The 14,432-nt window shown below is 42.3% G+C and overlaps 1 protein-coding gene across 2 annotated transcripts in view; it reads right to left on the reverse strand.

Annotated features, from left to right (window-relative positions):
• Nucleotides 1-258: 258 nt before the first annotated feature.
• Nucleotides 259-14,432, reverse strand: part of EPM2A (EPM2A glucan phosphatase, laforin) — a 79,748-nt gene continuing 65,574 nt past the window's right edge. Inside the window, exons 3-4 of one of the 2 annotated variants that reach the window (XM_090280682.1) lie at nt 8,472-8,713; nt 259-1,220 (exon numbers count right to left, since the gene is read on the reverse strand). In XM_090280682.1, coding sequence (XP_090136808.1) covers nt 943-1,220; nt 8,472-8,713 — 520 coding nt within the window. In that variant the 3' untranslated portion in view covers nt 259-942. The remainder of the gene's footprint in view (nt 1,221-8,471; nt 8,714-14,432) is intronic. The other variant, XM_090280683.1, reaches the window with a different exon arrangement.

Below are 14,432 nucleotides of genomic sequence, written 5' to 3' on the forward strand. Positions count from 1 at the left end.
ACCGAAGGACTCTCCTAAATTCTTCGGCAACTGGTCAGAATGCTTTCTATTTCTCACTGTAGTAACTGCTGCAGAAACCTCAACTTTATTTCTCTGCAACAGAGGAATTGAATTCACTACAGTTTGCTGGCCCAACAAATTGTGTTGAAAAAGCACTGAGTCTAATAAACTCCAGCTTGTCCCTGACTGGCCATGAAACCTTGAGCAAGCTATCCGTGTTCATTGAACCTCAATTTTAAAAAAAATAGAGATATAACTCTACTTTGGGTGTTACATAGGGTGGTGGGTGGCTCGATCGGGAAGGCGCTGCCTTGGAACAGACTTTGAAGCAGGATGCAAAAACAAGGTCTAGAAAGCCATGGATTCTGGTCACATTGAGCTCTTAGTTTGGCTTAGTCCAGGCTTCTACTCTTATGTCCTTCTTTGGCAACTGACCAGCTCTCCTTTTACAATTTCAGTAGAAAATTTGTGTCTGAGCATGTGTGTGTGGTGCAGATGTGTGTGCACGCACACATACAAATGATAAAATCTACGTAACGCCCTTTTTTCCTGCGTGCCACGTAACAAGGCAGCAAGAAAGTGCAGTCGTGAATTCACAGCACAAGAAATGCAGTGTCTGTAAAGCGAAGGGCGGGTCTGCCTGCCGGCGGCAGGAGCTGCACGCATTCCCTTTCTGTCTGATGCTACAACCACCCTGCACAACCCAGCTGCCTGTGGCTTTTTCTCATGTGTCGGTCACAGCTGCCTTTGTAAAATACTTCAAAGAGGATACAGCTCAACCAAAGCGTAATAGAAAGTCAGCCCCAGAATAAAGGCGGAGGGTTAGGGGAGAAGCCAGCGACCTGTCTTTTCAGGTGGGATCTTTGTTTGCTTAGGTCACTGCACTACTCTCACTCCAGGTTTCCCCGGGAAACTGGGAGAGAGCGGAGGCAGGCTGGCCACCTACACGCCGCGTATGGAAGAACGCACCTTCCCAAATTTCTGGAAAAAGTCTTCTTGCGCCCGGGCCAAGGCGTCCTCATCAATGTACACGGCCGGTCTCTTGGCCACGAGGAAGTACTGCACCTTCCTCAGCTTCCAGCCCACCACGTAGTGGAGCCAGCCGCACACGGCCGCGGTGGAGCGGCCGACCCCCGCGTTGCAGTGGACGTACACGGTGTGGCCATTCTCGAGCAGCGCGTGCAGGAGGCAGACCGCCTGCGGCAGCATCTGGACCCGGCCTGGGATTGAGAAAGCACAGCACAGACACGTGAGTAACGGAACCCCGATACCGCCGCGAATGACAACCCCTCCAGCACCCTGGGACGTCACGGCACCGTGTGGCGCCAGGCAGGGTTATACAGCCTGCTCCACTCCTCTGTTTTGAAGGGACGAGTGAGACAATACCAACTCTTGCTAAAAATGGAGTAGAAAGGGCCCTCAGAGGCAATAGGTCGGCTCTGAACGGTCACAGATTTGGCTGCTCCTTTGAGGGACTTGTTTCCCTTCAAAGAAAGTTCACTGTTGCCTGTCGTCAGCTGAGCGGATGTTTACACCTATCCGTGCATACAGATCGGGCAGAGGTTTAGAGGATTTCAAAGAGAACCTGAGAGGTCCTCTCACCTCAATTCCCTTTAATCCAAAAGGATCTTCCAGGTAAATGTAAAACAGAATTAGTCAGTCTCGATGAAAGGAGTCAATCTCATTCATTCAACATACGATGCTAGTTTTCGTGTGTCCAGTAGAATGGCTAACTTATTAATTGATACACATGGGATATTTGATACATTGTTCATTCATTCCCTCATGATGCAGTGGGTATTAAAACTGATTCAATTTCTCCTTTACTGGGCAGTTATGATTTCAGTTATTGCGGCTTCACGATTCCTTTTCAATTATGAGATGATTAAGATATCTCCTCATCGCACCAAGAGAGGACACACATGCTCTGCTGCGGCCTGCTGTAAGAGAGTCCCCGTAAAATCATCAAACTCCTGGATGCCTGGAGTTTCTTCTGCTTACAGGTTCTCAATCAAGGGTATTTAGCGGATTTAGGGGAGGGCTGGAGAATGATCAGTGTAAATTTCTTCGAAAAGGGATGAAACACGGAAACTACACAGAGTCCTGGACTAACACTATGTGCCCGTGATTTGACAATTGCGCACTGCTCTCTGTCCTCGACCACAGAGGCACAACGTGTGGTATCCTCCATCCGAGGGCCATGGCCTTCACACCACTGGCCCCTGGAGGACTGGATTTCACTGCAGATTCACCAGGCCCAGAATTTTCCCAGGACGGCCCCTCAGGTAAGTTTAAACTCCCCTCTTCAGCTGTCCTCTTTTATACTGCAAGTGGCCCTAAAAAGGGCAACATAACACCTTGTGATTGGGTGTCAGCACCTGAGGACAGGTGTTACCCAGGACCTGTTCATGGCCCGAGGGCCCTCCCAATTCCCACTCCATCCAGCTTCAGACTCACCCCACTCTGAGAGAGCAGCATAAAGTCTACATGAAACCAGGATAATATTCTCATTTTGCCCCTGGTGCTCTGCTAATCGCTCTTACTACAGGACCTAAAGAGCAGTTTAGAGAGCAGTTTAGAGACGTTTGTAACTGGGATCCCTTCAGGCAGGGCCCACCTTGCAGCTCTTAGTGTGGCCTTCTTGGTCCCTGAGGGCATCTGAATCGGAGACACACCAGCTCCTACATGTTGCACAATTTCTCACACTCCACACTGAGCCACAAGTTTGACTGACTGGCACCTCTGTGCTTGGTTCTGAGGTGCGCTGAGGTTCCACCTGGGTGGGCCTGCCACACAGCCGGTAGTTTATGGCACTCTCCCAGAGGCAGAAAGGTATCACTGGAGATGTAACGAGGTGCAACATTGCGCATACCAGAGAGATGCCTCACTGTGTCGCAGGAGAGTACTGTGTAGTTGATCCATTACTTGAGTTGGGGGACAAGGGGAAGCAAAACATCCCAGGTATGTCTGAGCAACCTGCTGACTGGGCGAGGCTGGCTCAAGTTCAGGGCTTTCCTTGCACTGAAAGGGTGTTAGAGGTTTACCGCAGTAATACTGCTGGGAAGGGAACTCCTAGTGGTGGATCCCGGAAGCTCGGGTTCTTCCTGCTCCTCCCTAATCCACCTCTTGCCAAGTTCTCGGTTTACAACTGCCTCTCCAGCTGCCTTGTGCATTGCCAGGAAATAAAAAGAAATATGTTTAATGTGGGTTTTTATTAAAGGCCAAATATACAACTAGAGCAGGAGGGGCTGCTGAAGTCAGAGTCCCAGTCCCTGGTTCCCAGCCTCTGTGGCCTCAGAGCAGATGGCCTGCCTCACCCAGGGACTGCACAGACTATCCCTGTCCAACCTTTTCTCTGGCTGGAGGTTCCCCGGGAAAGGGTCTGCACCAAATGGCCTAAATGATGCAATGTCTCGCTTTCTCTTTCTCTTTTTTGTCTATGAAAGATTCCTCAAGATGCACGCAAACAGTCTAGAAGTTGAACCTCCTGAAAATGGATATGTATTTGGAAGTTGAACATGGGTATGTGTTACTTTGAGGTTCTATGATCTCAGACATGTAACCCTGGAGCCTGAATGTCAATGACCACATGGGAGCTCTGTAAGGCTCCCAGTTTAAACAGGCTTCACACACAGTGGTTTCGCCTAAAATCACTCAGCCATCCCACTTAAAAACTGACAAGCAAACATTTAAGTAACCTAAAGAATGAACAAATAATAAAAAGGAGCACCAGAGAAGTAGTGGGTCCAGGATGCCCACCCATCTCAGCCTGGCCTCAGCTGGAGACCCTGTTTATTGTGACCTCTCAGGACTGCAAATCACCTGCTTTGATGACGGCTCTTTCTAACTTTCAACCAGCCACATGCTTTTCAGCACTGAGCATGCAATAGCTCCTTTACAACCACCTCCTAACGACAAGGAGCTTGGTGCTATCATTATCCTCAGTTACATCTGAGGAAACCGAGGCACAGAGGTCTTCCCAAGGTTATTCCCTTATGGCCCCTCAAACCCAGCCGGCCAGATGCCACAGCCTCTGGTCTTAACCTCTGGGCTACTGTCCTTCCTTCACCTGCCTGATCAATGGCCCTGGCTGCCCCGACACGGTCAACCTGAACTCTCCGTCAGTCCCTGCACCTCACCTGCCTAGTCACGCTCTGCGTTCACCCCCGTGGAAGAGTCGCATCCTCTGCCCCAGCCTAGAGGGGCTATCTGTGCCCAGTGGGCCCAGGTTCCTCTACTTGAAAACCATTCTAGGGAGCCTTAGCTAATGTGTAACCCACTGAGGACTAGGAAGAGGTCCCCAGGATCAAGGCTCGCACAAAAAAGCCAGTGTCAACCAGAGTTTTTAATATTTATGTTTTGTGTATTTTGGGTCCACATAGAATAGAATTTAATTTGGTAAAAAGTTTTTATTCTTCAAAATAATTATATCTAAAGGCAGGACAGAAATGCTTATTTTTAATGTAAAATAGTCCAAATTTTAAATGTTGGCAACTAAGTTGAAACTCTGAAACTCTGTGCAATCCAACAAAACACTACACCATCTGTGATTCTACCTTTGGAACTTACAACAGGCCTTGGCTCTCAGTAGATGCTCAAAAGGCATGAATTAAAGCAAAATACAACAAAACCCATTAATACCAATTTGATCTGAGACACTACTGGATCTCTCTAATCTAACTCTGGTCCCACTTCCTCTAGACTAGTCCAACTCTGAAATGACTAAAAGCCTCTTGAAAGCACACAATGAATAAGCAAAGGTGGCAAGAAGGGGCATGAGGGGTTGACAGGTTGGCCTGAGACATTAGGGCCTGAAACAAGTGGGGAGCCCTAAAGGTATCCAAGGTTTGCCTAAGGCTGGCCCTGAAAGAAATCATTTCTAGCACAGCTTTCAGCCTCTCCAACACACACACACACACACACACACACACACACACACACAAACACCACATTTCCTTCTTAATATATGGGCAGATTTATGGCCGAATATATTACGTATTTTACTTCAGCATATCTTGTTTTCCACTTTGCAATGTAGTATAAATAAGATTCATATTATCTATAACATCCTTTGTTAGAAACGTTAAGGACTTGAAACTAATAATTACACTCCCAACTTTGTGATTTTGAAAGCATATTCATATCTATCATCTTATTCTACTGTTATAATCCTGTAAAGCAGACATTATTATCCTCACTTTCCAAACGCAGGAACTAGTCTGCCCAACGTCACAGAGCCGCACAGTGGTGACCAGGCTCAAGCCTCGGTGCTGCGGCTCCAAGGTCGGTGTGTTTGCCTCGTGGCAGAGCTGAATCTCAGGTGTTGAGTCAGAGGAAAGAACTCAGGTGGAGACAACAAAGGGGTGGCTGAGGCCTGAACAGCACACTAACTCATTATCATCCAAGCACCACCTGACAGAGCCAGAGCACAGCCAGGGTCCTTGCCATGTGAAGGAAAACTGAGTCTCAGTGAGCACATTTGTTTTTTTCAGGTGAATGTCCGATTTGGGAGCTTTTCGTTTCTTAGGTGAAAGACACAAACCAAAATATTTAAAAAATAAAAAAGAAAGAAAAACCAAGTCCTTTGCATGTGACAAAACGTACAAGCCGAGGATCGATGGCACAATTGATTGTAACAGGTCTGTGACAATCTATGGTGACAGTCGGTCCTCACAAACTGTCTTCTTTCAGACGTTAGCTGACAGCATTATGTGGCTCAAAATACTTCCAGATGGATTTTTCTCTAGCGTTCTAAAAATATTCAGCAGAATTAATCTATATGTTTATTGTGCTAATACTGTGAGCTGCAGAGATGGATCTATTGGTCAAAAATTCCTCGGAGACTCCAAATGGTCATTAACCCTTTGATCACTCCCCAGGTTAGGCTGAACCAATGTAACCCTTTATGTAGACTTGGAGTTAAGCATTTTGCAAGTGGGAGCTTTCATTTTGCTGCCATTTCATGTAGTCAGTGTGGGAAGTGCTCCACTGTTGTGACTAAGCCCCCAGTCACAGAGGAGTGATCTTACTTGTCTCTGTTTCCCCGGCAGCACCCATGTCAGATCATAATTCTCTCTTCACGAAGACAGACCGCCAAAAGGTTTTAATACAACTACAGTGGGTGTTAGGAATGGGCATGCAGATTCCTGACCAGTCAGCACGGGGTGCCAAGGAGTGCACACCAAATGTATTTCACCTTCTCTGAGCCTCGTCCCACATAATATTCAATGGGATAACAACGCTAATAAACCAGAATCAAAGAAGCAGAACCCCAAGTGCTCTCTGGAAGCTATAGGCATACTCCCTAACAAGTGTCTCTGTTTTGAAACCAGAGAAACTAGCTGGGCAGGACAATAGGACGAGACCCAACCAGTGCTCTTCTACGCAAACGAAGGGATTTTTTTTTTCCCCTCCCTTGGAAACAGACAAAGCCTGTGTGGCTAAATCAAGCTCCTTTGGATCGGTGTTACAAGAGAAGTACCCAAACTGTCCTTAAGGAACAAAAGTTGTACTTCATCCCCAGCAGTTCACACTCAGAACCACCACGGGGTCCAGCCCGGCCAGGAGGACCACCTGAGATTCATAAAGAACCAATGTGGCCAAGGTCCAGGCAACCTTTGCTTCTCAAGGTCTTCTGTCCCCACCAAAACCTTAATTATATTGACTCCAGGGAGGTTTAGCTACCTCCTTGGCAACTCCTGACTTTGCCTAGTTCCAGCTAAAGATGAGAACGGCAGGTTGGAAGTGCAACGGTCGCTAGAACATGCATGAAGAGTTCATGTGAGCTTGTACCAGGTCTGGAGCAATGTTTTGAGTGTGACCTCTGTGATGAAATCCAGGATGGGTCTCTCTTATTCACCCTGGCCAGGTTACTGAAGTTTTTTTGCACCTTAGTCTCCTGCTCTGCAAAATGGAGGTAAGGACACCTGTCCAGACTCTTGTTGTGAGAATTAAATGAGTTAATGCATGTAACTGCTTAGAATAGTGTGTAACACATAATGTGCTTTGGGGAGGAGAGAGTTGATGGTAGAAATGTTTTCTCCCTAGGCATCATGGCCTTTCATCTGTTCCCCGCCACCCCCCAAAACAGTGTTGACCAAACTCCCATAGCCTATACCATTTTCATAGCTCTCTGCTGCCCCCTGCTGATATTGAGCTCACACTACCAGTGTAACTTAGTTCTCTTAGCTTCAAATAGCTCCGTCCCTGTTCTACAAGAACCCTATTCTACAGTACAGCCAGGCTGAAATATAGATCATTCCTCTAAAATCCCACACCTCTGTGCCTTGGCCTGTGCTTTTTTGCACCTGGCACTGGCCTGTCATGCCCACCTTAAATGCCAAGACACCCACGCCGCCTGCCTGTGTCCCTCTCATGCTGTAACTCTCCCAGAGCACATGACTCATTCTTCCCTCCACACTCCTTTTCATACTGTAGCTAGTTTTGAACTTTTCTGTTGCCCCTTATCATTAGCTCAGAACTATGCCTCATTTGTCTGTTTCCCCAGCAGCACCCAGGTCATGTCCTAATCCTCTCTTCACAAAGACAGGCTCAGTCAGCATCTGAGCGGTACATGCACCCTCTCTATCACCCTTCCCTCACTTAAATGCTTCACTAAGCTCCTCACTGGCATCCCCAGGCCCACTCTGGGTCCATGCCCAAACGTTCTGTATCTAGAGGACAAGAAAATGGTTCTTTTGGCATTTCTCAGCCCCTGGCTCTTGCAACCACTTCTCATCAATTTAGGGTAAAGTCTGAAGTCCTTATTGTGCCCAAATCCTGCCAGGCTCACTTCCCCAATCCTCTGATCTGCAGCCACACAGGCCTCTTTGCAGTTCCTGCAGCCCTCTATGCTCTCCTGCCATAGGGATTCTTCGAAAGATGCTCCCTCTGCCTGAAAGCCTCACCCCCAACCCCAACCCTCTCTTCAGATCTTTGTTCAAACATTGCTTCCCAGAACACTTTCCCTGACCCCCTTCCTAGATCTGATTGTCTGTGCACACTCTCATACCAATATCGAAACATCTTTCTAACAACAAAAACTCAACACAGTTTTTAATTTCTACGTGTAGTCATTTAGTTAATGTTTGTCTTGCCTATGAGATTATAAACTCCAAGAGGAAGGGAGGTGCCTGGGCTCTCCTCACCACTGTATTCCCAGCCACCAGCATAATGCCACATTCACAGTGGGTACACAATAAATCCATGCTTAATCAATCAACAAATCAAAGGGCCCATGCTAAACAGAAACTCAGCTAAGTTGTCAAAAGACATATATTAAACCTAAACCCTTTATTCCATTTCTGATATTCATATTGAGGTCAATCAATTATAGACAGAAAGATAGGTAAGTAGGCAGGCAGGCAGGCAGAAAGAGAGAGAGAGAGAGAGAGAGACAGCCAGCCAGGCAGACAAGTGAGGGCTTCTCTGAAACGCATCTCACAAGGAGCCGAAAAGATTCCGACGTTTACCTTCAGTGCTCATATCTGGTGTCGGCATCCAGATGTAGACCAAGCCTTCTTCCTTGTAGAGCTTAATCATAGTGTCTGGAGTCATGGGTTCTGGGTAGCGGTTACAGCCTGAGCAATTCTGTACAATATCCCACTCAGTCTGGAAATTCATTACAGCTGTAATACCCAATTCATGCTTCAGCTTGATGGTTACGTGTTCCACTTGACGAGGGCAGCTACCCAGCCAGATATTTGGTAGAATTCTAATGAGAACATATGGAGTCAACGATTACTGATGTTACAATCTGAGAGCTGAGAAACTGTGTAAGACATAATATTACAATGCAAATAACCTTTAAATCTGGCACAGGAGCAGATATAAGAATGTGAGAACCAATACTATTATATATTGAAAGAAATAAATACTGGTCATGTTGTTTAGGGGGAAACAAATAATTCAATTATCTAGAATGCCAGGAAACAGGCATTAGCAAACCAAATCTAGTAACATATAAAAATAAGTCTTCAAAGTTATACTTATTCCATGAATGTATAATATATGTGATTCAACATTAGGAAACCCATAACATATTTAAAATACCAACAATGAGAAGCAAAACTCCTATAATTATATTAATAAATTCTGGAAACCTTTACTAAAATTCAGCAATCGTTCTTGTTTAAAACTCTATATAAAAATTTCAAATAGTATGAACATGCTGACTACCAGAAATAAACAACAATCTTCTTTTAAATAAAATCAAAGTAAAGATCATTTCCACTAGTACCCAACATTGTTCTATATGTTTCAGCTAATGCTACAGGTAAATAGAAGGAATTATAACTACCTATAAAAAAGAGAAAATGTTATCAGTTTTCAAGTATTATTATCTAAATAGCCTAATTCAGGGGTCAATCTGGAGAACCAGTCCCTGAGCAATTCAACTACAAAAACCATGCAAAGTATTAAAAATAGTAACATTAAGATATTTGGATGAGGGAAAATAGAGGAAAAAATCAAACAGCTTTTCTCTGTACTAGTAATAGTCCAATAAAAATGACCAAGGAGGTAAAGCATCTGTACTCAGAATACTACAGAACACTGAAAAAGAAATTAAGGAAGATACAAATAAATAGAAGCATATACCATGTTCAAAGATGGGAAGAATTAACATCATTAAAATGTCTGTATTACTCAAAGCAACTTATAGATTAGATGCAATCCCTATTAAAATACCAATGAAATATTTCACAGATCTAGAACAAATATTTCAAAAATTTATATAAGCCAAAATGACCCCGAATAGCCTCAGCAAACTTGAGAAAGAAGAACACAGTATGAGGGATCACCTCCCTCTATCTATTATGCTCCATCCTTCCTTAAACGTTCCTCCTCCAATAGCCTGCTGAATGCCTAGTAGCTAGTACTGCTGGGCAGCCATACTTACACTTGGGGTTTAACTGAGCATACTAAAGCACCCTTAGCTGGAAAAGAAGGGTGTGGACACCTCAGTTACATAATCAAGAAATACAGCCTTTTGAAAAACAATGGATTTTTGTTGGCAAAATCTTGAAGTGGATAGGCAAAAAATTAAAACAAATATTCATGACAGGAAAGCTGAATTCCAAACGTTATCCAGAGTTCACTTGAATACTGTATCCTTTGAGTGGGTAGCACTGAGTATTTAGCTAGTAAATGAATGCCACAATAAAGTGGCTAGCATGCAAGATTTGCATAAAGACCAAAGAATAATTCATAGAGATATGCAAAGGGTAAATCAGAGTATTTCAGCCTACAAAATAAGAAGTCAGAACCCCAAACCAGAGTCAGAATATTGAATTACACTGTGTTGCTTTTTTTTTTTTTTTTTTAAAAAGGGGTATTATTCTATTATCTCATTCATTCATGGTCTTCAAATATATTATACTAACTGGGAACCTCGGGAAATTAAGAATAAGCCAAAGATGAGCAGACCCAAGCTTGGTATCTTAACATATATATTGCCCACATCACTTTTCTAAGGGAAATAAGCCCTTGAAATATACATCCACACATTCTCACACACATATAAACACTAGTTTCTGTATCAGATTATTTCTAGTCTTTTGATAACATAATTAATTCTTCCTCCAGAAGTCAGAGTCCGTATTTAAGAAATGAATATAAAACAATTCTTGCTTTTTTAAAGAAGATGTTCTGAACCTAGGAGATAGATAGCTAAAGATAAGTTCTGCAAACGAGCACTGTATTGAAAGAGAGAAGTAAAGTTATAAAGTAAATTTAGTGAACCATTATATGGGACACAGAAACAAAATACCGGGCTTGTTTAGAAACACACAAATCAGTGGATTTGGCTTAATCAGACAGCTAACGTGGGCTTTACACTCATCCTATTCAGTTTGTTATCACTCAGAGTAGGTGATATATTTCTAGTTGTATAATACACTAGAAGTGGTAATATGCATGATTTATTTTCCAAATGGTAATTAAATTCTTACTTATCCATTCAAAAGAGAATAACCTGACATCATCTAAAATCAATTTTTACTCATTCCATCTTGGTTTTAATCTTTTTGGGGGGTTAATGATACTTTAATCAATTTTAAAAATCTGTATTTTTAAAGGTGAAAAGAAACTTGTTGGATTTAGGGAATAAAAACCTTTTGTGAAGGTTTAATACAAGACATACCAAACTTCCAAGATATCATAATGGAATAAAATACATAGCTTATACTGTCAGTTACATTGTAAATCTTCCAGAAAATTATTTTATAAATAACTCACTCTCAATGTTGAGTTCTACCAGAGCTTTCTGGCAACTTCACTATAGATTATTTGGAAAGTCAGAGAAACCACTGTACCAAATGGATCCTGACACTCGGTCAGCCCAAGACAGAAGCTCCCAAACCTGGCCTTGTTGCAAGTCCCATGTGGTGCTTTTAGAAAAACTTCCATTATCAGGATCTACCCCACAGATAATTCATAAAATGGCTCTGAGTGAGGTCTAATATTCTGTGAATTACTTTCCTTTAGGCATTAACCAGATTTTGTATACTACTAGCTTAGCCGATCCCAATAAACATGTAGGGGAAGCTTAGGATATAGATCTCAATCCGTTTGAGTAGAAATAAAAAATATCTAAATAAAAGGACGTGGACTTGCTCAACTCTACACATGTACATCGAAAATTAAGTCTTTACCTTTTTCCCAAAAAAGTTTCCAGACTGCAAACGATTCCTAGACAGGGAGTGAGGAATGGGAACTATCTGTTATGAAACAGTAGTTTTGAGAACATGTGCCCATGTGTTTAATATGCAGTTTCTTCTAAAAAGTCAAAATTAAAATTACTTTTGAGTCATGACAAATATTTAATATAGGTATGATCATTAATAATGTACTTCCATAGAAAAAAAATTTAACCTGGGTTTTGACTATTGCCACTCTGATTCAACAAGATTGGATTTAGATAAAAATTCATACTAGTAATATTACAATGTAGCTAATGACCAGGGAACAGAAATGCGTGGCTGACATTTCTGGATCCTTACCACCTTGGACTGCAAATCAAAATCAATTTCATTCATTGGAGTGAATCTGGATTTGTGGTTCCAGGTAATCACATAACAATACTACACCATTTGCTCCACCTGTCAGCCCAGGCCTGCGGCACAATGGCCACTGAAGAATCAGAGCCAGCCTGCTAATCTCAGCTATCAGTCAAAGGGGGCTTCATTGGCAACAATGAGTACATCAGGCAGAATATGGATCCACGACCTTTGGAAGAAAAAGAATAAAATAACGCACAGGGTACTGGCAGGAGGAAGGGCATGAAAAAGACAAGAGAAACCAGGAAATGAGACTCCACATCACAGGTCCCATCACTAATGGCCAGAGAAATGGCAGAATAACCTTTTCCTGAAGGTGAAGATTAGCATTATAGTTTGTCCACAGGAAAACCACAAGAATGATGAGATCAGTGTATGAACATAGGTTTCTGTTTATTTCTTATCACACCAAGAGACTACAATTATTAAATTGCAGTGCCTTCTTCTTTGCCATAAAAACACAACATCATTTCAAAGGTGGAGAAAATGGATGTAGCAGAGGTTCTTCACAATATCCAGCTAAGAATTTAGGAACAACAACAACAAAAAAAATAGCACATTTCCTAAGATGAATAATTGTGCTACATTTACCTTATTTAATATTTTATGGGCAATTTGATGAGAAATTAAAATGTGACCTGGCTTTTAAATAATGGGTAGAGAAAAAATGTCTATCAGTCTTATAATTTAGATTTCATTAGTGGGAAAGCAAGAGAAACACTAAAAGCAACGCCCAGTAAGCCCCAAGCTTCATTAGCATATATAGCTCCTTCTGCAGAAAATGTGTCCTCTGGTGTTAAGTAATTAATGCCAAAGTTCTAATCTAAAAGTGTGGTTGTTATAGACTCTAGCTAAGGCTAAATAACTGCTCAAAGACAAATGCCAATTTAGAGAGTAATATGAATTAACTTCTTTATTTAAAAAATCATTTTATTGTAATTTGCTTATGGGTCATAGACTATTGTGTATATAGAGTACGTGCTAATTTCTATAAATACAGTTACTTTCTCAGATTTTTATAGAGGAGCTATGTAGTTTATAACCACATGAAGCAAACTGTTTTTTGACGCATGTTCTTTTATTTTCTATATTATAAAATGCCATATAATTAAAATAATTATAAAGATCTTATTTGGGTTGAATTGTGTTCTCCCAAATTTTCTATGTTGAAGTCCTAAACCCTGGCACTTCAGAAGGTGGCCTTATCAGAGACAGGGTCTCTACAGAGATAATCAAGTTAAGATAAAGCCATTAGGCTAGCCTCCAATCCAATATAACGTGTGTCCTTATCAGAAGGAGAAGTTTGGACACAGACATGTACAGAGGGAAGATGACATGAAGATAAATGAAGAAAACAACCATCTGCAAAGCAAGAGACAGTCCTGGAGCAGATCCTTCCCTTACAGCCCTCAGAATGAATCAACTTTACAGATAAATTACTCTCAAAACTTCAACCTCGAGAACTGAGACAATTTCTGTGGTTTAGGCTACCCAGTTTGTGTCATTTTGTTACGGTGATCCTAGGAGCTGAATACAAGGTCTAAACATTCAGACTTAAAATATATATATTCAATCATCCAGACTCTTCAGATATCCATACATCAGATGTACGTAAAATATTTTAGAAGATTTTCACCTTTCATCCCGATGTTTGAAATCCTACAAACATGACCAGCATCTGATTGCGGTGCCCAAATTGTTCTCTTATACACAATACTAACCACTCTCCTCCCTGCTCTTATGTCCTTCAGTCCGTCACCTGAGCGCCTCCAACACTGCAGAAGAGATCATCGGGTCCCTGGCCAAACTGTTTGGCTCCCGTCATAATCTGATAACACCATTCTACAGCTCTGAGGTGTCTAGTTTTGTTCAGTACAGTGGAATCTTAGGTCCCTTTGCTTGGCTTTCACAGAATGGGCCTCAATGGAGAATAATCTGCAATGTTTAAAACCACAGTCCCTCAGATTCATAACTTCCTAAGATTCTTAGCTCCAGAGAGTCTGGCCTTCATGATGTTGTGGGTTGGTTGCCCTGAAATGTGGTAGCTGTGCCATACTGACAGACTAAAGTGATAGATAAGGCAACCAGCACGCTTCACTTTCTTAAAGCCAATCACAGGGCGGCACGAAGATCGAGGCAAACAACTGGGCTAGCAGCCCCGATTGGTTTCCTTCACACGAATTTCAACAAAAAGTTCTAATAAAATATACTCTCGACGTGGCAATTTTGTTTCCAATGCTGAGCATTCCTTGAAGGAATAAAATGTAATATTTAATATTTTTTCTAATAATAAACTTAAAAGGATTTGTTTAAAATTAAACATTTGCATAATGACTTGGGAACTACAGAAGATGAAGGAAGTGACAAAAATTAGAA

The sequence above is a fragment of the Furipterus horrens genome, unplaced genomic scaffold (genome assembly GCF_987537825.1).
Source record: "Furipterus horrens unplaced genomic scaffold, mFurHor1.1.pri manual_scaffold_6, whole genome shotgun sequence".
Lineage (NCBI taxonomy): Eukaryota > Metazoa > Chordata > Mammalia > Chiroptera > Furipteridae > Furipterus > Furipterus horrens.